This window comes from Leucoraja erinacea, chromosome 25 (genome assembly GCF_028641065.1).
Source record: "Leucoraja erinacea ecotype New England chromosome 25, Leri_hhj_1, whole genome shotgun sequence".
NCBI classification, from domain to species: domain Eukaryota; kingdom Metazoa; phylum Chordata; class Chondrichthyes; order Rajiformes; family Rajidae; genus Leucoraja; species Leucoraja erinaceus.
The window spans coordinates 19744082-19767919 of NC_073401.1; the positions used below are offsets into that span (position 1 = coordinate 19744082).

Consider the following 23838-nt stretch of genomic DNA (forward strand, 5'->3'; position numbering starts at 1 on the left):
CAAACGCGTGATCTATTTAACGCCTTTTACACCTGCAACATGGGAAGGTGAACACGCACCTCCCACACAGCATCATGTCCAGAGCGTTTACTAACAAATATCACTCAGACAATAACCAACCCCTTCTTTGAAGATGATAATGAACTTGGGTGGGTGTATTCCCAATCCCCAGAAGGAGTGGGAATGATTCTTCCACCAGTTCCCATTGGGCAGAAGGTAGCGGGAGTGTTGGACGGTGTAGGAATTAGTGACTCACCCGCAGGTTGATGGCCGATGACAGGCGGTAGAGCAGACGCACCAGCACGCTGCTCTCGTAGCTACGAATCGGCTGGAGCTCCGGGTCCCCCTGGTACTCCACATTAAACCTCCGCAGCCCGTTTATAATCTGTGAACAACAGAGGCTCAATGTATCGTGCGTCACAGCGCCACCAAACCACCCAACATCCCGCAGTCATCAGCAGCGCGCCCGCAGCAGTGTCAGCCCATGCTCTAGGGGGGGCTGTAGCTCACACACCCACGGGGAATCCACAGCAGATCCCCTCCTCTCGCCAGGTTAGTGCCCACCCCACGTGACCCCCATGGCCCCCGAACAGGTGGTCTTTCCCTCCCTCCCGTCAGGAGTGGGACAGTTAATGGGAACTCACCACCAAGCTGGTGGACCACACACATCAAGTGTATCATAAGCTGCCCCAAGGATTTACCTGCAGGGGTTGGAATCAGGACGAGATCATTGTCCGAATGTTGCCTTTCCCAGCACTGTAGCCGCATCTGCCCAGCTCCTTAGCTGAACCACAGCTCAGTCCCAACTGGCATCTTACCCAAGGCTCATCTGCTCTGAACAAAACTATTGGGAGATACACCTGGTCCCATCTGACAGCCATTCCCTCAGGACCATTTGCCCAGTATCTCTGGCCCACCCCCAGGATCGTAATCTCCACACACACACACATCCACAACTCAACTCTGACCCCAGAAGCTTGAAGAGCCAGTTTCAGTCTCCCTCAAAAACACGGAGGAACAAAATCATCACCTCTCGACTGATCCTTTAACCCCTTTAGCGATCCACACGATATGGATATGGGAGATGTCCATGCCAAGGGAAGCCTCTCCAGACCTGCGGAGCTGCACAGTACTGTGAGTGGGGGAGTTGTACACGTACCTGGTAGCGGCCAAGCGGGGTCAGGGTCAGCCCACTGTCTCCCTGAATGCAGTCGGGCAGCTGGTGCCGCCCGTTCTCGTCACTAGTAGCTCCCACGTTCGCTGCCAGGGGCGCCAGGTGAGGGGTACTGAGCTGTACAGGGCACACACGGTTTCGTTAGGCACGAATCTACCAAGTCACTCAGTTATCACACGTCAGCCTTGGGAATGCGCACATGGGCTAGTTCTCAGAGATTAGCAGCACTCAGTGTTGTTTGTGGGCGTTCCTGAGGGGGTTGTATTGTAGTCGTGGAGAAGGAACGGGGTTTGCTGGCTGCTCCCTTCTGCAACTATCGTACATGGATACGGTGGCTTTGAACTAACGACCAGCTTGGTTAGAGAGATCCTGGTATTTGTGGGCTGTGACTGAAAAGCACCTTGGTTTGTTATTAACAACATATGGTTGAAATTGAATATGCTGGTTGATCAGATGCAAAAGGGCACAAGGTTAAAACTTTCACTGGCCATGTTAATGACTGGCCATTAATGATCTATTTCAGCAGCAGAAGAGAAGATCCACGTATATATGGCATCTAATCTTCTGGCAAATCTCCCAAAAGTGCAGAGAAAATCATGCAAAGTAAATTTCTGACTGCAGAAGCTGTAGAAGTTGCATTGGGAAGGACAGGTTCAGCTGGAGACGTCCATGGAGCAGGACAAGGAGACTGGAAAATGAAGGTTTAGCGAAGGAGTGGACAAGAAAAGGGAGGGGGTGGGGATACAGCGAGACTGTACAGCACAGAACTTCCTGCTAAACTACAAAGCCAGCTGCTTGGTGAAGGAGGGCATGTAGAAGCTCACGACCATTCTACTTTCTGGGCTGAGATATAATTCTGGCACCACGGACATAGAGGGAGCAGCACTCTCTCTCTCCGGGTCCCAGTTTCACACTGAAACCTCTGGTACGGAGCATTGAGAAACAAGAGGATCCTCTGTGGTGGGGCATTAAAAAAACAAAAAAAACACTTGCCAATAAGACAAGAATGCAGTGGGAGCTCGTGTAGCATTTTACAACAGGTCCTAAACACGATCAGGACCATTGATGGCAATAAACCAAGGCAGTGCCAACAACAAGCACAGGGATAGCACATTGGGGATTTCCATCAGGCACTGATCCACATGGCATCATTATGCCTAATAATCAGGTAAAATGCACTTTCCACACAATTCTGGTGCCAGAATCTGTTGAAGTGGTTATCTGAGAGGGAAGATATCTGGTATAAAGAGGAGAGGGGTGGGGTGACACGGGTGATTGATGGATTGAGGAAAGGTGAAGGATGAGAGGCAGATGGAACCGTATAGGGGAGGGGTGACTTTTTAATGAGACGGGTGTTCGGGGGAAGCAGACAAGAGAAGAAAGAAAAGATGGAGCCAGGTGGGGGGAGGGGACGGTGAAGGCAGGTGGGTGATAAGCGGGGATATAAAGGCCACTGCTACTGGATTCTTATCAATAAGGAAGGTGATATGGGAATCATGGATGAATGGCAGAGGGAACCAGAACCAAATGAGGGAGGGGGAATCCAATGAGTGAAATGTGGTGGATGGAAATAGAAAGACAATGAGAATGGGAAATGGGGGTGTGGGGGGGGGGGGGGGGGAAGAGAACACAATTGGAAAATTAATTGGAAAGTTCATAACATTGGGTTCTAGACTACGCAGCTGAACTAGGAGGTGCTTCTTCTCTTGTTTGCGTTGGGCCGCACCCTGGAAGTGGTGAAGGCAGAGGAAGGGTGGGTCTGTATGGAATGGGGAAGGCGAGCTGAAATAGTGTTGAACCAGGAGCTGGGGCCAGCCATGGATGGGCAGAACATTGAGCGGGGTAGCAATCAAGCAGGCTGCCTTGCCCTGGGCCGTGCCAAGCATCTCAAGTGCTGTTGGGGTTGCACACCTACCCAGAAAGGTGAGAGGTTGTGTCATCAGAGACTGAATTATGTCTGACCATGAGGCAATAGAGAAGAAACCACGTGTTCACCCAGATGATCTCCCGATCTGTTTGCAGCACATTTCTACAGTGTCTACGACAAGGAGCCCACGGCATGGAATCATTCCACGGCTGCTGTTAACAGCCCACCCACTTCATGCAAGAGTGCAGCAGTTTCCAGAAAAAACACAATGGGCAAATATTTGAGTAAAATACTTGAGTCCCTCTATCTACTACGTCCACACTGTATTCACCACAGCAGACGCTCAGACCAATAACAATGCTGCTGAGAGATGGTCCAGCCATAATCTCCTCCCCTCTCCCCCCGATCAGTGGGAATAAACCATTGATGTTGGGTAACAGGGCACATCGGCAGATGACCAGAGAACTCCAACAAGGCACGGTCTCCTCGCGCTCTGCACCCGACCAGGGTGAATTTGTGGACGCGATGGACGCAGTGACCTACCTTGAATGTCTGACACAAGTATTCCAGCGACCTTTCCAAATATTCATCGGTTTTTCGGATCCCGTCAGGACCCAGGTCATCCAAGTCATTGCCTCCATAAGCAGAGACATTGAAATCGTAGGTGGAAAGGCCCAGTAGAGACATGAGTGTGTGGCCAGTGTACTGCTCGGCAGTGTGGTCAGAGATGGATTTCGCCGTCTGCTTAGCCTGTGCTATTAACTGGGCCAGTTTCATCACCTGCAAGAGATGCCTAGTTTGATCAATTGTTTCATTGCTTGAAGGCAATACTTCAAGGCAGTCCACCCAAACATCGCAGTCCACATCTCAATGCCTGTTAGTCCACGAGCAAATGGACTGCTGCTCCGGAGGTGCTATGATTTAAAAATTCCCATTGCCACTTTCAAATCCCTCTGGGATTGCTCCCGGTTGCTGCTATCTCCCTCATATTGAGCCACTGTGCCTTTCCACAAGGGCCTGTGCACTCCAGCTTTGACACTTTGTGGATCCCTAGTTTTATTTTTGCTCCATGATGGCCTCAGCTGCCAACATGCCCAGTATTCATGAAGAAGGGATGGAGATTCACCAGTTGTACGCGGGAGAAAGAGTGTCGAAGCCAAGGTTAGCAATTGGTTAGGTGACAAAAAACGGAGATCAGACTACACCCAACCAAGCCCTAGGATGATACATGGAGCCAAAATAGTTAAATAATATTAATAATATTAACCTCAATGGAGGAAGAGTATGTCCATCTGATCACATTAGGATTAATGTATCTCCAGCAGGGCAGAGACTGGGGGTGAGCAGAATGGCTCCCACAACAAGGTTGACATCTTCCACAGAAGCAATGGGAACTAGCCCTGCGCAAGTCCATAGCCAGCATGGTGAACAATACATATTCAGTCTGGATAGACCAATACATGGCTGCAGTGATCATGTATTTAAAACAGAAGACAAACTGTGTAACCTTTAAAAAAAATGAATGAACTCTACAGAAATGGGTTCCTTCGTTTGGTTTTCAACAGAAACTAATCATCAAAGATGCTCTGCTAAATGTTCGATCAGGAGGCTTAACAGAAAGTAATCGTACGGGCAGCAGACACTTCATTGTTTCAAATCCTAGCACCCAGAAAGAGCCCGAGCTCCAGGCTGCATCGATTCCTAAACTCTCCAACCACAAGAGAGGCAATGCCCACAGCACGTCCCCGAATGGACAATGGTCTGTGGAACCTGTACCGTCCTTCACCGTCCCTGTAATCACAGCCCCTTCTCTACTCGCCAGCCCACTATGCCAAGGGGTGAACTCACCATGCCCCTGACCTCAGGACCAAACATCTGCTTGTACACACAGTCCTGGCCCTCCAGGTTGTAGACGTGGCTCTTCACGCGGAAGGTGGTGTCCACTGCTGGGGAATGCCAAGTGGACATGAAGCTGCTGCCGAAGACTGGGGATGCGTACGCTCGGTGCTGCCGTGGATGGTGCATGGGGTCGGGCTCCAGGAACTGGCGCTCAGCTGTTGCAAAACAAGGTACAGATACACGGTATGTTGAGTGGAGGTGGTTTACACCCATTAAGCTGAACGTGCTGAAGGGAATAGAAGGGGACGGGTCCCCAGAGGCTGTGTGACGGGTTCAAGCTCCACACCAGAAACTTGGACTCAACTTTAGCTGACACTCGGGTAACGCCAAGGTTGGTGGTGTTTCTGGTGTGGAGCTTGAACCCGTCACACACTGCCTCTGGACACACGGACAATGAAGTGTGGTGACGCAAGACTATTTCAAAGACTGCTGCTGGGGTCCTGCAGCCAACATCACCCACACCGATGACCTGGTCACTTGCTGAACGGCTGTGAGGTGTTTCACAGGTCATTAAATGACAGCTCGGTATTTTCTGGAGGCATTCAATGTCACAGGGCATTTGCAATGGGCTAATTATGATGAAGTCTAGCTTGTCTGGTAAACAGACACAAAAGGTTGGAGTAACTCCGCGGGCCTGAAGAACGGTCTCAATCCGAAACATTACGTATTCCTTTTCTCCGGAGATGCTGCCAGCCCGCTGAGTTACTCCCGACGTTTGTGTCTGTCTTTGATTTAAACCAGTATCTGCAGTTCTTCTCTAGCTTTTCTGCTTTGCACAGGCAGACAGCACAAAGGTGGTCAAACATTACGGTTTTGAGCATTAATGGCACATCTAGGCTTTGAGTTAGGCTGGGGAGATGGGGGCAAGAGGGACAGGGGGAGAGAATCAGTGACACAATCACATCATGAACTGGAATGGACATTGATCACAGATGCCTCACCATCCCGGGAGAGACTCAGCGTCGACTCCAAGGGCATCACGTCAGAGGGATATTTATATCCACAACCTCCATGGACCTTGTTCGTGGGTCTATGAACAGGTCACCTCAGCTGGGAGGAAGTAGGGTTGGCAGAGCTGGAGAAGCCGTGAGGCAGTAAACAGATTGGAAGGGACCGGGATTCACGATGCTGTTGCACTACATTCCTTACCTTCCTTGATTAACTCGGCAAGGTTCGGCTGGCTATAAATCTTGGCCACTCGATACACCATCAATGCGTTCTTGGGGCTGACAAGATCAGTGCGCAAAGCTCGATTCAGAAAGCTTTGGAAGAGCTTTGTAAACATCAGCAAATTGTCCTGTACAAACGTGGCCCTGTGACACAGAAAGCAGAGTCAGGACATGGTCCAGGGGAGTGGCAGCCAACTACATCCACCTTCGAGGCTTAAGGTCAGACACTAAAACATCGCCTCCAACAGTTCCAACAACACCATCCACAAAGATGCCTTTCATTTTCAAAACAGGAAGAGGGGAGGTATGGGGTGCACGTGAGGCCGAGCGAGAGAGGCAGACAGCAGACTGCGAGGATTACTGCAGGTTACATTTACCTCCGTCAGTGGCAGGCCAAGGGAATTCGCCACAGATTGTACAATTGCTATCCTGGCCAAGGACAGGACGATTTGAGTCACGGAAATCGCCTGTACAGATCTCGGTGGAAGTCCCTTTTAAATTGGGAGCATCCTGTTCGACACTGCCAACTCTGTGGTGGGATGGAGGGGCATGAGGTGGTAAATGTAAAACAGGAGGAGGTATTATGGGCGGTACACAAAAAAGCTGGAGAAACTCAGCGGGTGCAGCAGCATCTATGGAGCGAAGGAAATAGGCAACGTTTCGGGCCGAAACCCTTGTGTTATGGGCAATAGGCAGTAGGCAAAAATGCAAAAAATTAGGTAAAATTGCTCCATAACAGATGGAAGGGAGAAATAAAGAGAGGAGAGAAAGATGTACGTTTGTAGGTTAATTGATTTGAAATGTAACATTGTCCCAAGTGTGTATAGGGCAGTGTGAATGTGCGGGGATCGCTGGTCGGTGTGGACAAGGTGGGCCGAAGTGCCTGTTTCTGCGCAGTATCTCTAAACTAAACTAAAGAAGCAGTTGAGGTGAAGAACAGTCCTCAACTTGAGATGTCAATTGTGTTTCATTGAGTTGGAGTAACACAGCACAAAAACAGGCCCTTCACACCAGAGTCCTCACTGACCATTGCCGCTCATTTACACTCATCCTGTGTTCATCCAATTTTACTCTCCCCACATTCTCATCAACTCTTCCCAGACTCCACCAGGTACCTACCTACATGCGATGGGGAAGTTATAGTGGACAATTGAACCTGCATACCAACCTGCATATCTTTAGTATGTGGAAGAGAGGGAAAAAAAACAGGGACCGACAGAGGTCAGGATTGAAAACAGGCCTCTGGCGCTGTGAGGCAAGAGTCCTACTCACTGCATCACTGTGCTCTTTCTCTCTCTAACCACTAACAGTCATGCTGAATATTACCATAACCAGCATTGCTTTTTCTTCTCTCATCACTGGAGGGGGGATAACTGGCTCCAGATTTAAAATCTTAGGAAAAAGGTCAACATGCAGGGGGGATCGTACACAGGAGTGAGGCAGATGAGAAGCTGGAGGTTAGTAGGAATGATGATGAAAGTTCAGTGGACAGAATAGGCAGAGAATGGCAGGGAGCGAGGAAAGACTGCTGGGTCGGTTTGCACTTATTTTAATACGAGGCCTGACGAGCAAGGCAGATGATCTCAGGGCGTGGATAGGTACGTGTGACTGGGAAGTTGTAGCAATTACAGAACCAGGTTAAGAGAGGGACAGGACTGGCAGCCTAATGTTCCAGGGTACAGATGCTAATGGGGAGACAGTGGGAGTGAGAGGAGGGGGTGTGCTTTATTGATTAAGGAGAATGTCACAGCGGTAGTCCGAGATGATCAACTGCTGATTAGGGACAGTCAGCATGGTTTAGTTTGTGGGACATTGTGTCTCACAAATCTGATTTTGAGTTTTTTGAAGATGTAACTGAAAAGGTGATGAGAACAGAGCTGTAAATGTTTTCTGTATGGATTTTAGAGAGGCATTTAATAAGGTTCCATGTAGTAGGGCTGCTTTGGAAGGTTAGATCACATAGGGGTCCAGGGAAAGCTAGCCAATTGTATAGAAAATTGGCTTCATGGTAGGAAGCAGAGGGTGATGGTGGAAGGTTGCTTTTTGGACTAGAGGCCTGTGACTAGTGGTGTGTCTCACGGATCAGTGCTCGGCCCATTGCTATTTGTAGTTTACATCAATGATTTGGATGAGAACATACTAGGCATGATTAATAAGTTTGCAGATTACACTAAAGTGGGTGGTATTGTAGATAGTGAAGATGGTTATCAAAGGTTACAGCAGGATCTTGATCAGTGGGCAAAATAAATGGTAAATGGAGTTTAATGCAGATAAATGTGAGGTGTTGCATTTTGGGGCGTCTGATCAGGGCAGGACCATCACAGTAAATGACAGCACCCAGTAAATAGAAGATAAACACAAAAAGCTGAAGTAACTCAGCAGGACAGGCAGCATTTTTTGAAGAAACGTCATCCATTATTTCTCTCCAGAGATGGTGCCTGTCCTGCTGAGTTACTCCAGCTTTTTGTGTCTATCTTTGGTTTAAACCAGCATCTGCAGTTCCTTCTTTCACCAATAGATAGAGTGGTTGAGGTGGCTTTCAGCACATTGGCCTTCATCAGTAAGGGTATTGAGTATAGAAGTTGGGTGGTTATGTTACAGATGTACAAAGCACTGGGAAGGCCACACTTGGAGTATTATGTTCAGTTCTGGTCACCCTGCTAGAGGAATTATGTTGGTAAGTTTCAAAGAGTGCAGTGAAGATTTACGACGATGTTGCCAGGACTTGAGGGCCTCAACAACAGGGAGAGGATGGGCAGGCTAGGACTATTATAGAGTCAGAGTGATACATTGTGGAAACTGGCCCTTCGGCCCAATGAAAAGTTCACAACACCAAAATATTAGGAATTGAAAATTTATAATAATCTGCAGATGAATTACTGAAAGCAAAGACTTGGATTTGGAAATATGTAGATGAAACACTAGGTTGATGTACTGGACAGATGGGCTAGCACACCAACCCTTAAAACCAGTGGAAGCAAGTCATCCTTGATTACATGATCCTTAAGAATGTGTCCAAGGAGAGACAACTGGACCCATGCCACCGCACTCGATTTGAAAGACACCAGGTGACGTACCATTTGTCGGGCACACTGCGATCGGCGGTCTCCATCAAGCCGAGCGGTTTTTCTGCTGCGTACCTCCACGGCTGCAGGTAGCTGAGCCAAGTCTCCAAAACCTGTGGAACGCTAACTGTCAGCAAGGGAACAAGCAAGCACAGTCACAACACATTTACGTGGCTGCCTATGAACAGCAGTAAGCTGGTGCCAATGGGAAAAGCAATTGGGAGAGGTGTAATAAAGGGCTCCACCGTTTTACTGAAAGACTGACCCCACCCCAGGCCTGCGCCCGACAGTGCTGCCACTGGAGAAGGCAGACTGCAACGCAGATCAAACCAGTAACAGGCCTCGCACAAGAGCCGCCCAGTGAGGGGCCGAGGCAGTACAGGAGGAGGGTGGAGGCCATGCTACAATTGCATAGGGCTTTGGCAAGGCCGCCGCACCTGTACTACCAGTCACAGTCAATGGTCTCAACTCAGGAACACTATGCAATGCAACTTCAATATAATGTTCCTCATTATATATTGGTTTAAGGTATACCATGTTCCTCAAGATGAGGGTGGTTTGGTTCCAAGGTCACTGGAAGGCAGCAATACTCCCAGGAGAATGCAACTCCCAGGAGATTTGTTTTTGCAAATCCCTCTGACCACCACAGTGGTGAGGACAGAGCAATAGCTTCTGGAAAAGGACGGTGACACAGCACTAGATTAAATTCCTTTATTGTCTAGAGATCTGTTCTACAAAGTGCAGCAGTGGGACGCAGCCATGGAGATTGAGGGTAGATAATGGATGTGGCATTGGGAAATTCTAACCAAACTGTTTATGTTCTGCACAATGTAGAAATGAGGGAGGTTCCAAAACTAGGTAAACGTTGACTAAAGAAGGGTCTCAACCCAAATGTCACCCATTCCTTCTATCCAGAGATGCTGCCTGAGTTGCTCCAGCATTGTGTCTCTAAACGGTATCTTCACTTACAACACCCTCAAGGTGGAAGTCTTTTCCCAAAACTGGCATCATACAGAGGGAACACTGTAGTTGGAGGCAGTGGTTCACATGACAGAGGGGGCTAGCCTATGAAGAAAGATTGACAGAAGGCAAGGACTTTCTCTGGAGTTTAGAAGAATGAGCCGTAATCTCGAAAATTCTTAAAGGGCTTGAGAGATTGTTTTCCTTGGTCAGAGAGTCATTGTTGAATATTGTGGTATTTAGGACAGGGGTCAGCTCAGAGGGTTTTGAATCCCCACCTCAAGAGCTCTGGATGCTTAATCGTTGTGCTTTAAGGTTGAAATGATGATATGGGAATGGGAGGGGAGAGTGAAATCGGGGAGGGGGATCAACCATAACCTTGTTGAATGGTTATATTCTTATGCTTGTGATCTACCACAACAACCACATTGCCAAGCCACATAGCTTGCTGATGGCAATCATGGGATGAACTCGAGTCTTAGTGGCTTGCAAAGATTAGTCTCATCACACTCAACGATATGCATCGCTTGTGCCTTTATCATTGTAAAAGTAACGTGCTTCAACGAGGCAATCAGTCATGGATGAGGAACTAAAGGGATGGGGAGGGGGAGGGGGATGTTCCTGGGAGTGGTCTAGCCAAAGAGACTGTTTAAGGAGAGCTTTGGTGGTGGAGAGGCCGAGTAATTAAGGGAGAAAATGACAGTATTCGGGACCAACACACCCATGGGGATGATACCAACAGGTTGAGAGATACAAGGATAGGTAGACAACATTCAAGAAAATTACAAATGGAAATTCTACACAATGCTCACTGCCAGATTGGGAGGAGAGATTTTAACGGGTAGAGATTTTAAAGTCCAGGATATGGTGCAAAACCAGAGTGTATCTCTTGTTTTCCCATCCAATGCAGTGAATGCATACAAACTGCATTGTGAAATTAATTACCAGTATTAGTACATGGCACTTAGAACTTTGGGAAATAACCCATTAACTTAAGGCCAGTTTCTATAAATTTAACGGGAGCACGAGTTAAATATTATTATCGAATTGATACAAAGATGGTAACGCACAGCTCTGAAGGAAGCGTCCAATGGCCAGTGGGTGAAGCACTGCTGCAAGAACACGTAGAGATTTTGCTGAAAGAAGCACGAAATCACTGCCCTGCGAGAAAAACAAAACAATCAGAAGAAAATACTTGGCAAAGCAGCAGCATTAAGATGACAACTTGGCTTTCTACCCATATGCTGACGTTTTCAACCTGCAATGCAGCAATATCTCTTCTTGAACCCAAACAGCAGTATTTCTTCTTGCAACACAAACTACTACTTAGAGATGAAATAGTCAGACCGTGGTTAAGGCCTAACCCCAATCCTGGGGTCACAAGCAATTGCCAATGCTGCAACCTTCCAAGGAACAAAGTGCTGGAGTAACTCATCGGGTCAGGCAACAACTGTGAAGGGCATGGATAGGGAATATTTCGGATTGGGACCTTTCTCCAGTCTGAAGAAGGGTCCTAACCCAAAACGTCGCCTACCCATGCCCTCCAGAGATGTTGCCTGACCCTCCGAGTTACTCCAGCACTTGGCGTTCCACACCAAGCCTGGAGGTGTTTGTTTCTAATAATTGCTGCCATATTTGCCATCATCACAAAAAAATCAAATGCTTCATAAAACTGTCAAAATAATGTAGTCAACCTCTTGAAATCCTCCAATGGGCTGCCTGTGTGAGAATGAGCCGAGGGAGCCACCTGCTCCTGTTTGATGCTATTGGCGAACCAGTGGAGATGTTTGATCAGCAGCCTCACCATGAGCACGTGCTCCTCTGTAGGAATGAAATGTTCCTGGTAACAGAGGAAAGCAAGTCAGAAAGTGGTCAGCATAAAGAGGCCCCATATAACACACAAACATAATTAGAAGCAGGGGGAAGCCACTTGCACCTCTAGAGGTAGAAGATCAGTTGTTATGAATGCTCTTCTACTTGTCTTTTACCATCACTGTCCCCAAAGCCCTTGGTCCCAAGAAATCCATTGTTCCACGCTTTGAATAAACTCAGCGAGCTCCTTCACTGTGGCCCAGTTGAACAAACCCAGACAACCACTCAGAGGCAACCACTTTGTCAGTGTTGGGTTTTGCTGTGTCTGGGCCAAGTTGTGGAGTGGACAGGGAGTGCAATCACCTCCAGTGCTTTCTCTATCATTATTTCCACCCATGTCCAAGACCAGGCCCAAACCTTCAAACCCAAGTGGAACGACGGGAGAATGTGAAAGAGTGCAATGTCTGGACCACCCTCAGTCACCTCTGCTGTAATTAAAGATGCCATGCAGGGGGGGTGGGCAGAGAGAGCGGCCTTTTTGCAAGGCCAACATGTGAATCTCACCACAAGCAAGAAATCAGCAGGTCAAATACAACAACAAAAAAATCTCAACATAAATGCCACATCACCATTTTCTAAATGAATTCAAAGTAAAAATATAAATGACAAGACATTAAGACACAGAGCCCAGGATTAGTCTTGGATGGACAAGGAACAGAATTACAACAACATTGCTTTGGAGCTCCTCAAAGCCAGCTTACTGCCGGCACTGTAGTGGGCAGCTTCCCCAGCTGGAGATTAGGAAGGTGGCTCATGTTGTCCACAATCAGGCTGAGCACAGTTCCTTCCCCAAGGGCTGGGAGGAGCAAAATTCAAATTACAGGATGTCTCTATCTAAATTGAAGATATTTATTTTCTTGTGAATGGCCTGTGATCAACATCCTCCAAGACAAATGCCAGGCTGAAACACACATATCTAGAACGACAGAGTGCCAAACACCACAAAGAGCCACATGGTAAATAGGTAACCCCACACTCATGCAAGCTAAACCCGAAACATGACAAACTATACAAGAGGACACTGTTAAACAGTGGTCGCTAATGCTGAATAGACAAAGGAAATGTCAGAGCTGAATGAGATCTGCTATCCTCTCAGGTTTTTCTCCCAAGATGTGTGCCCAGGTTTGTTTTGCTGTGTGACACCCTGGAGCAACTACTCCTTCCCAACAGCAGTCCAAATGTTCTTATAAAGTAAAATTCACATCCTATTATTCTGCAACCTTGTGCCAATGCAGAATGGTTTGGATTGTTCACAATTTGAAAAACTGTTTCTAGCAACTTTCAGGAGTCACTTCGTGTCTGTGTCTTTATTGGGCGTATGCCCACTGCACTGCCCACGTAGTCTGCTCCTACACTACAATCAAGCCTTGCAACCTGCTGTTGTTTTGCATTCACCATTCTATTGCATTTATCATTACTGTATGTACACTGTTTACTCTAAGCATCATGCGAACAAGGAATATCATTGCATCCTGATGCAATAAACAATAATTAATGTGCCAATAACTAATCTGAATCGGATCTGAAGCTGCCTTAAGGTTCCAGACTTCATACAACATTAGGAAAGCCTGTGTGCATTTAATAAGCATGTATCAAACCTCAGGACGCTGCTCACTGTTTCCCAGCCAATGCCAATTAGCTAGTAGCTGTGAGCTGATGGCCGGCAGTGGTGTGGCTGTATTGGGGTATTGTTGGGGGTTGTCCCAACTCCCCTGTTCTTTAAGAAGAACATGGAGGACTTTTCAATTTCAGACGTGAGGGCATGAGCCTCGGCTGGGTACACATTCCCCCTTCGGCTGAATGATTCCACTTCTCCAGCACAGGTCTGCCTTTCATTCTGCTCTTTCTCCAATGATGGGCTTGTGATCAACTACACTGTTGTTGATGGCGCCTGCTTTCTTTCCAATAATTCAAACATTTCACCTGAATGTCGACCTTTCATACTGCTCCAACCTCTTGAACCATTTTCCTTCAGGTCACATTGCCCTTGTCCATCTGCTCTCTACGTGCAGCAACTGAATCAAGACGTTTCTCCCCTAGTATCCCTCAACATGACAAACATGCGTTCCTTTACCCTCTCCACCCTTCACCCACTCTCTGCAATTAAAAACAAGTTAGCTTGGTCTCTTTTTTAGCTCTGCTAAAGGAACCTTGCCCTGAAATGTTAACTCTGTTGCTCTTTCCACTGAAGCTACCTGATCACCTGCCACAGTGTTTTTATTTCAGATAACCAGCACCTAGAGTATTTTTTACTGACTTTGAAAATATATTCCTGTCCTTCAGGGATATTTTTCTTGTGGTCCCTCTAATGAATCTTTCTAAAACACCTCTGACTCTTGGACACCTTTCAATACCTCACGTTAAATCTACAGGCTTTGATCTCTCATTCCCAGGATGAGGACACATAGTTAGGTATGAACAAGGAAAGAGCTATCTGGAAGCAATTTTATCCATGGGAGCCAGTAGGGTAAGCAAGGCCAGGACATAGGACTATGTATTGAAGTGTTGATATCCAACAATGCTTTTCGAGCATTTAGGTGTTTTCTTGAACGATTCTTTAATTATCAGCTCACACTTTATATTTATGACAGGAGGCTAATCGACCCATCGAGTCCATGCCAGCTCACATTCCCATGCTTACTTGCTTGTAACCTTTTCTCTCAGACATGTTCAATAACTACCTCCCTGTACTAGGTACAACTTACTGTGGCCAAATAACCCACAAACCAGCAAGTCTTTGAGGGTGGGAGAAAATATGAACACCTGGACTAAACTCGTGTGATCAGTGGGAGAACGTGCGGACTCAGCACCAACAGCTGAAGTTGGAATTGAATGCAGATCACTGGATCACATAATGGGTGATCTATTGTCGGCATGTACTTGGTGGGCCGAAAGGCCTGTTTTCATGCTGCATCTAAGTCTATCTGCTGCACTACTGTGCTCTCAAACCAAATATTGCTGTTTTTTTTTAATAAGCTGGCTCACAGATCTGAATAAAACTGGTTGCAAACCCACGTAACCACTCTGTCTGACCTATGTACTCACTTCACAGAAGCCACATTGGCAATTATGAAGGTTCCTGCCACACGCCATGCAAACAATTTAAATGATTGGCCCAGAGCGGGCACTGATTGGCGATAGAGTTACCAGTCATTGTGAGTTTTACCATGTGGCTGACAAGAGCAAGCGAGACAGCAAAAATGAAAATAAAATGGTACTTGGTAGGTGTGGAAGGTGCCGTGGCCAGGCAGTGGATACGCTGTGCTGTACTGAGTACTGCAGATACCCAGGCGGTACTGTAGCACCTCCAACTGGGGGTTAGCATCCAAGAACAAGACAACACACAGGGCAAAAACATTAATCCAGAGAGAAAGAGATAAACAGTAAGTCTACTATTAAATATTCAACAGTAACCACTCTCAATATAAGCAGATTTAACCCCTGAACTGCCAAACAGTTCCATCAAGTTTAATGAAACCATGTCACAAAAGCAATACTAACATAGACTACACCCAATTACTCCGAACTGTTTTCACATATTTTTCAGCTTTGAGTTCAGATATCTACTGTAAGCAACAACAACTCCAAACTACTGCATATCAAACACTCTCAATCCTGACACAGAGCCAAATTCTTTAATCAGTACTTCATTGGTGGCAAAGAAGGCATATGGCATGGTTGCTTTCATATGTTGGGGTAAGGAGTCTAAGAATCAGCAAGTCATGATTCAGCTTCATGGGACTTTGGTTAGGCCACATTTGGAGTATTGCGTGCAGTTTGGGTCACCCCATTACAGGAAGTATGTGGAGGGTTTGCAAACGGGTGCAGAAGAGTCTTACAGGGAGAGGTTGGACTGTATTAGCTGTTTAGCAGGCAGGCAAATGGGACTAGCTTAGATGGGGCATCTTGGTCACCATGGACAAGGTGGGCTGAAAGACCCGTTTCCATGCTGTATGAATGACCCCAAATCCTGCAACACTTCAGGAAAATACTTTTAAAAACAATTGATGAAATACTCAGGGATCGAGTGCCAATTTGAGCTTGACCCTGGTTTGTTACCCCAGATCCGGGGCCAAGAACAACCCATTCCTGGGGCTTTTCCACTAACTGCCAAACAATCTCAATTCACTCCTTGGATGCCGACAGGACACAAATGTCACCAATCTCACAGTGGGGGGCAGATGAGGAGGAAAAAAAGACACAAACTTGAAAGCACCCTGGTAGGACATTGCAGTGAACATACTCCACTCAACATACTCCTGTTGTACCTCTAACGATGCCAAGTTTACTTTGTACCTAACCTGCACTGTAGCCTGGGAGTGTTTGCTATTGACAAAGGATAACTTAAAGTGAAACAGTTAATATTTTGCAATAAACATTCTCCACCATGAGAAGCCCAATGAGAAACGCTGCGCTGATCAATCACAGAGTTCAATATTCAGATACTTGGACATAGCTTTTGCAAATCATCTCCTGGCACCAAGATCTGATGGCAGTTACGGGGATATATCCTTTCCACGCTCCATGGGATAGATAGCACAAAGTACATGGTCACTTTGTTTCCAAATAGAAAATATATATCAAAGTTGATTTTTCATTGTCAAAATTACCCCGGATTTCAGAGCAGTATAGCAGTAGAGATACCTTAATAGAGTCCCGTTGAACTGAAAAATAAATCATCAGAACAGTTTTGCTTGAACTGTGTACGAGGAGAATATTCAGGAGGATTTATTGTGTGTGAGATACTGTTACAATCTCTGTTCACAGAGTGAAGCTCCTCTTACACAGTGTACAAGTTTTAACAATATTAAATAAATCGAGCCACAGCAATGTAGTCGGCTACATTGTTAACCCTTTTGAATGCTGAAGGAGTCAGATTTATTTTTGTTCTATCTGTGCACAATTTATATACTCATAAATCTCAGTATCTGCTAAAGTGTGTGCTCTTTCCGCAGCAGACCACTCTATCCTGCTTAATGCAGAACCCCGAGTCAACAGCAGGGTACAGAGGATGTTTGAAGGAGCAAGTACACTCTGGAAGAGAGACAGAGATCTTCAGTCTGTGCCACCGAGATACTCCAGCAATATCAAAGTGAGCTTGGCCCTCATCTTCAAAAGGGTTAACATTGGTTAGTTGCTCGAGTAAAGTGAATACCTGCGGCCCTGGCTTGCAATGCCACGATTGCACAAGGCAGTCAGAATCAGAGCGGAGACGATGAAGGTGACGAGGAGAAAGGAAAAAAAACAGAAATGATGTAACGGCGTAAGGCACATGCACCCAGGCATCAACATGACATCATGCAAAGCTGAAGCAGAGCTCTAAAGTGTGGCCTGAATACCCACCACCCCAGATTTAGAAACCATACCCAAATCCACCACCCCAAACCAAAACATTCAAAATCTTTTTTTTTTTTTTTTTAAGTAGGAATCCCCACCTAGTCCAATATCACTGACCATTTGTTAAATCTAATGCCCATGTACCTGCTGTGAAAATGGCATTTTGGCCGGGCCAAGGAGCAATGAGGTGTTGGCCGTGACCTTCAACTGCCACACACCCGCTCCTGGTTTCACAAAAAACATGTCACAGTGGAGATGGGGCATTAAGTGTGACTGACAGCTCTCCTTCCATGCACAGCATAGAAGCTGCAATAATTACCCGATGGAGCAGGAAGTGGAACAAAAACAATTAATTCCACTGGTTTCAGCCGATCAGGAGGGTCATGGCTGGCAAGAGGTGAAAGGAAATGATGCCACATGAAGGCATGGACTATACAAGGGCAGTGTCGTTATCTAAACAAACTCCATTAGTAACCATGAAAAGCCCTTCATAGACTGCGTGAGGGTTACAGAGAGTGGCTAGAATCTAGGCCAATGACTACGGGTTTTTGTCTGTATGGAGTTTGTACGTTCTCCACGTGACTTTCTCCGATATCTTCAGTTTCCTCTCACACTCCAAAGACGTACAGGTTTGTACTTTAATTGGCTTGGTAAAGAATTGTAAATTGTCCCTAGTGTGTGTAGGATAGTGTTGGTGTGCGGGGATCGCTGGTCGGCACGAACTTGGTAGGCCAAAGGGCGTTATCTCTAAACTAAACCTGCACTAAGCCGCTGCACATTTCTGCATTGAAAACCTATGTGATTTCTGGCAATCTTTCTGAAAGGGAGGCAGACTAATCATTTGATTCTGGTTTTGTGATTATGAGCTGGATAGGACTCGTGAGAGGAAGATTTGCATCTTACGATTAACTATTTGTGCGGCTATGGGAAGAACCCTTTCTTATTAAAAACAGGCAAATGATTTAAATAGGTGACTGGAACGCAGTGTTCAATGCATCCTTTGTGTTAGCCAGTTCCACTGCTCAGGTAAAGTCAACTCATATTTCATCACCTACTTAAGTTTAGGGTGATTTACAGCAGCCATTTAACCTGCCAGCTACTCTGTAAGATGCTAAAGAAGACTGGTACACCCAAGGATACCCCCACAGTCAGAGGGAGAGTGTGCAAACTCCACACTGGCAGCACCAGGTGTCAAGGTCAAACCGTTTCCATCTCACGAGATGTCTAGCTACAAACATTCATTACAAGTCAAAGGATGCCTCCTACAGCTTTGTCATACTGTAACAGGTTTTACCACTATCCATTCCCAAATTTGATAATTCATTACTTATCTTCTGCGACCCAGCGTGATGACTGGAGGCTGAAAGGAGTGCACCCTGGCATATCTTTCAAGTGTACGTTACAAGGCCAGATGGAATAACAAGAACTCCTATCTTTCTACAGACGGTGCAGGAGTCAAAATTCAGACGCTGGGATTTAATTCCATTCCAAACTGCATCCTGGAAAGGGAGGAACTCTGGCCCAGCAATTGTGCACTCTCTTTAGACAGGGGAATTCTTCAGTGTAGTTAATGATGCTCACATGGCAGAAAGTGAAACGCAAAACACTTATCTGATCAAATTCACACATGGCAGTGGGCAGATTGAAATCCTACAGTAAAATCAACAGGAAACATAACATTTCCCATTCGATCAATGGTCAGTCATTAGAAATGGAACACCCCTTTAGAGCCCGAAACATAACTGTGTTTCACAAGAGCAGCAGAAGAGCAGATTAAAACAAAAATCAGGTGCTTGCAGATTAGTAAACTGATTTTAGCTACATAACCAAGCTCCATGAAGCCTGCTGAGTGGAGAGACAAGTGACAAGACACTAGCCAACACGTTTCCTATCAAAAAAGTAAAGGGGAAACACTAAATAATTGAACATACATACCTTGATGTGGGGAGACTGCATTTTTTGATACAGCTCCAAAGAATAATGGTGAAGCCACATTTCAATAAAGATCTGTTGAAGAAAGCGATTGGTAAAGTTAAAGAGGTAGTTGAGGCAGGGACTATCCCAACATTTAAGAAACAGTTGGGCCGGTACAATGCATTCAGAAAGTATCCAGGCCCCTTCACCTTTTCTACATTTTGTTACGTTACAGCCTTATTCTAAAATGGTTTAATTTTTTTTAGCATCAATCTACACACAATACCACATAAAAAAAGCAAAAACAGGTGTTTAGAAACGTTTGCAAAGTAATTAAGAAGAAATAGCTAAAATATCACATTTACATAAGTATTCAGACCCTTTACTCAGCACTTTGTTGGGGCACCTTTGGCAGCAATTACAGCCTCAAGTCTTGGGTATGACACTACAAGCTTGGCACATTTGCATTTGGGTAATTTCTCCCATTCTTCTCTGCAGATCCTCTCAAGCTCTGTCAGGTTGGATGGGGAGCGTCGATGCACAGCTATTTTCAGGTCCCTCCAGAGATGTAAATTTTTGATTAAATTAAACATGATCATTCTTGGCCAGAATTTTCAAGCACAGTCAGGAGTATTTTGATCAACAGTATCTAAGGAGGTACAGGTCACAAGCAGCGTTTGGTCAGCTACATCTCAGCAGTGGTAAACAACCTTTTCCCCTTGCTGTCCTGAATATCAATACATCAGCCAGTCTCACCCTGTTCACAGTGAACTTTTACATGCACACATATAGAGATAGGGTAGACATCCAGAATCTTGTTCCCAGGGTGGAAATGCCCAATACTGGAGGGCTGAAGCAGACTTTGCCTGGACTCTGCTGCTGCTGCAACAATATCCAGCGGAGGAACACAGAACATCAACTCTTTCAGCTGCAGAGGTCTCACCTGAAGCAATGTTTCCGATCTCCATATTTCCTGTGCAGCTGGGTCTGTTGTTGCTGAGGGTTGGTGGGATATGTGCCGCTTCAGTAGGCTGGTGTGGGGCCCGCCGTAGGAGGTAAAGGGGACATTCTGTACTCTGTTGGGAGACAGTGCAGGGTAAATTAGAACGTGCACGGTGCGCAAACACTTTTTCCATTAAAGGAATGAAAATTCAAGTATTCAATGTAAAGTATCCTGAGCAAGTGTCACTGATCACTAGACAAATGTTGACAAGCTCCCTCACTCAGTAACTCCTTTCTCACAGTGACTACCAATGCAGATGCTAACTAAGATCAGTCATTCAATAAACCCACCCACCAGTTTGCTAATAGCAAGACATTAATCCACATTCACTCGGTAATTTGTCCCCTGGTTATTAATCCTCGGCAGATGACAAGGATATTAAACAATTGATGAAGAAAAATATGAAGCATGAGATAACTTGTTATAGATAACTTGAATCAAGCATGTCTCTTGAGGAATATATTGGTGTTGGTGTATCTTTGTCACATGTCTGAAGATAGTGAAAAACTTTGTTTTGCAGGCTATCCAGATACATCTCATCATAAATTGATTCAACAGGTAGTGCTAAAAGAGAAAGGAAATGTGTAGAGTTACAGAGAAAGTGCAGACAAAAATAGAGCAAGGGCTGCAATGAGGTGCATTAGAAGATCGGGAATATAAAGGGTATATGAGAGGAGAAGGAAATTAAGGGCCAAAACATTTAAGGAAAATCCCTTAACATTATATGAACATCAGGAGCAAGAGGGTAGTCATGGAAAAAGTGGGTCACCTTACAGGATGTGGGCGAAACACATACTTCTCATCCGTATTCACCAAGGAGGCCATGGTAGATACTGAATTCAGGGAAGGGTATGTAGATAATCTGGACCATGTCAGTGTTAAGGACGTGGAGATGTTAGATGTCAGAATGTATAAGGATTGATAGATCCCGGGGCCTGATGAGATCTATCAATAGGAAAGAAGAAAGGAGATTACTGGGCCCCTGACGGAGAGTTTACCATCATTGTTAGCTGCAGGTGACATACCAGAAGTCCAGAGGATAGCTAACGTTGTTCCTTTATTTTAAACAGGCAGCGAAGATAAATCAAGTAACTACTGAGCCTCACAACAGAGGTGGGGAAATTATTGGAGAAGATTCTAAGGGATGGGATTTATGTAGATTAGGAACGGCAGGGGCTGATCAGGCATAGTCAGTGGACCTGGTAGTCCGAAGAATTTGTTTCCATGCTCCATCACCCCATGACTATGTCCATCCAATTGTCCTACCAATGGCTTGGTAAACCATGACTAAGCATCATCTAATGGACTATATCTTTGCTGATGCTAATCTGGCACTCTCAGGCATTCTAACTCTATTCCCTCCCCACCCCTCCCCACCCTGTCAATACACAGTCCTGCAGGTACACAAAAAAGCTGGAGAAACTCAGCGGGTGCAGCAGCATCTATGGAGCGAAGGAAATAGGCAACGTTTCGGGCCTAAACCCTTCTTCAGACTGATCGGGGGCGGGGGTGGACCTCCCGGTGGCTCAGCACTTCAACTCCCCCTCCCACTCCGTCTCCGACCTCTCTGTCCTGGGTCTCCTCCATGGCCACAGCGAGCAGCACCGGAAATTGGAGGAACAGCACCTCATATTCCGTTTGGGGAGTCTGCATCCTTTGTTAGGGCTAATCTGGCTAATTTCTCAGTAAACATCCAAACCAAATCCTAGATTACATCAGCATTTAGCACAATTTTAATGTATGAAATGTAATCTCTATACTGAATAATAAATAGAAATTAAATTGGAAAAATATTTGCATTTCTTCAATGATCAGCTTTTAAAACAGGGTGCACCAAAAATGTGCACACTTTACCCTGAACCCGAGCAGAATCTAGCCTTGCCCTTTAGACAACAAATCAATGGCCTAAAATGCACATACCTTGGTGTTGGAGGAGAGACAGTGCCACAGGCATTTATGAAAGGGTGAAGGTGGCACATTCCCTTCTACTGGAAGGAAGTATTGCAGATACCGATCAACCACCACAAAATAGGCACTGTCTGAGGTGCTGAAGAGGTGTCCCAGTGGGCAACTCTGTAATGAGAGAGAACACCACCACTAGGAGATGCAAAATGCAAAACTCTAGCCCAGTCCGACTGTTTGTACGTATCAATCCACCGCCAGTTTTACACAGACAAGAGTGCAAATTCTTCGAGTGAGGCAGAAAATCTGATAACCCCATCTCTGCAGTCTATAATTGTATTAGAGGCCTTCACTGCCAAATATGCATTAACATCAATGAAACAATAATTAAATACAAGCTTATAAAGTGGAACTCCGATAAAGCAAAACATCTCAGGGCACCATGCAACAGTTCTGTCCAAGACTGGTGTTATGGTGTCTCTTCATGGAGATTAAGAGGCTGAGCAGTTATGGAGCAACTTCCTGAGCCTAGGGCCTTTAGCAGCTGAACCCATGGCAGATCAAGGAAGATCAGGGTTGCACAACGATCATAATGTATTAGGAATACTTTAAAAAATAAGGTTGGGAATGTGGTCATGGAGGGATTTTAAAATGAGGGTGAGAATTTTAAGTTCCAGGTCAGACTCAGAAGTAATTCAGTCAGCATGAGGTACTGGGTTAAAATTTTCATTGGCATTTTTGAATGAGCTCAGGTTTGTGTGGAAGGGAAGAAACTAGGCAGATTGATTAAAAGATGCAGCGTGGAAACAGGCTCTTTGGCCCATTGCGTCCACGCCGACTATCAATCAGCTGGTCACAATCGTTCTCTGTTATCCTACTTTCACATCCACTCTCTACACAAAAAGGGCAATTTACAGAAGCCAATTATCCTACAAACCCGCACATCTTTGAGATGTGGGAGGAAACCAGAGCACCCGGAGAAAATCCATGCAGACACAAGGAGAACGTGCAAGCTCCACACAGAGGCCAAAAATTGAACCAGGGTCTATGGTGCAGTGATGTAACAGCTCTACCAGCTGCAATGAGCATTAAAGATGGCATGGATGCAGGTTTTAGCAACTGTAGAGCAGTGAGGGTGGAATCAAACAACAGAGTGTTGGGAACTGGGTGCAAAACAGCTCATGCCTACTTAGAATTTAAGGTCCATTTCCTTTAGTGCACTTCTATTAATAATGTTGAAATGGAATTGAGATACTTTATCTTTACAGGACAAGTCATAGACCGCATGTGGCCAACATTTTTTATCTTTGACACCTGAGAAAGGACATGCCATCGGCTGGGGAAGGCTGAAGCACCCAGACCACAATATATTTATCTGTACCATCACGCAGCAGCAGTAGCTACTTACCCGTGGTGCTGTAAGGTGCATCGCCAAATTGAAGAAATAGTATTCAAAGGGATCTTTTTGCGGGTTAAAGATAAAATAGATATTTACTTTGCAAACAAAAGCCCTTTATCACAGCCTCCCCATCACCAGTTAATGTCTCAGCTGTTAGAGCTATTGACAACACAATCAGCACATCAAAACAGCCCATGTACTTCACGCAGTTTCTGTGCAGAGGCATCATGCTTCTATTACTAAATTTGATGGTGCCAGCAAGCCAGCTGAATTGTAT

General features: G+C 45.8%; 1 protein-coding gene across 1 annotated transcript in view; it reads right to left on the reverse strand.

Annotated features, from left to right (window-relative positions):
• The window catches only part of smpd4 (sphingomyelin phosphodiesterase 4), a 38158-nt gene that overhangs the window by 3345 nt on the left and 10975 nt on the right, over positions 1–23838 (reverse strand). The window contains 15 exon segments of the mRNA XM_055655928.1: positions 257–385; positions 1160–1291; positions 3585–3821; positions 4890–5095; positions 6090–6253; positions 9187–9287; positions 11205–11295; positions 11829–11974; positions 15225–15317; positions 17162–17173; positions 19279–19350; positions 20201–20333; positions 22181–22215; positions 22217–22333; positions 23571–23623. Of these exon segments, the coding sequence (XP_055511903.1) occupies positions 257–385; positions 1160–1291; positions 3585–3821; positions 4890–5095; positions 6090–6253; positions 9187–9287; positions 11205–11295; positions 11829–11974; positions 15225–15317; positions 17162–17173; positions 19279–19350; positions 20201–20333; positions 22181–22215; positions 22217–22333; positions 23571–23623 (1721 nt within the window).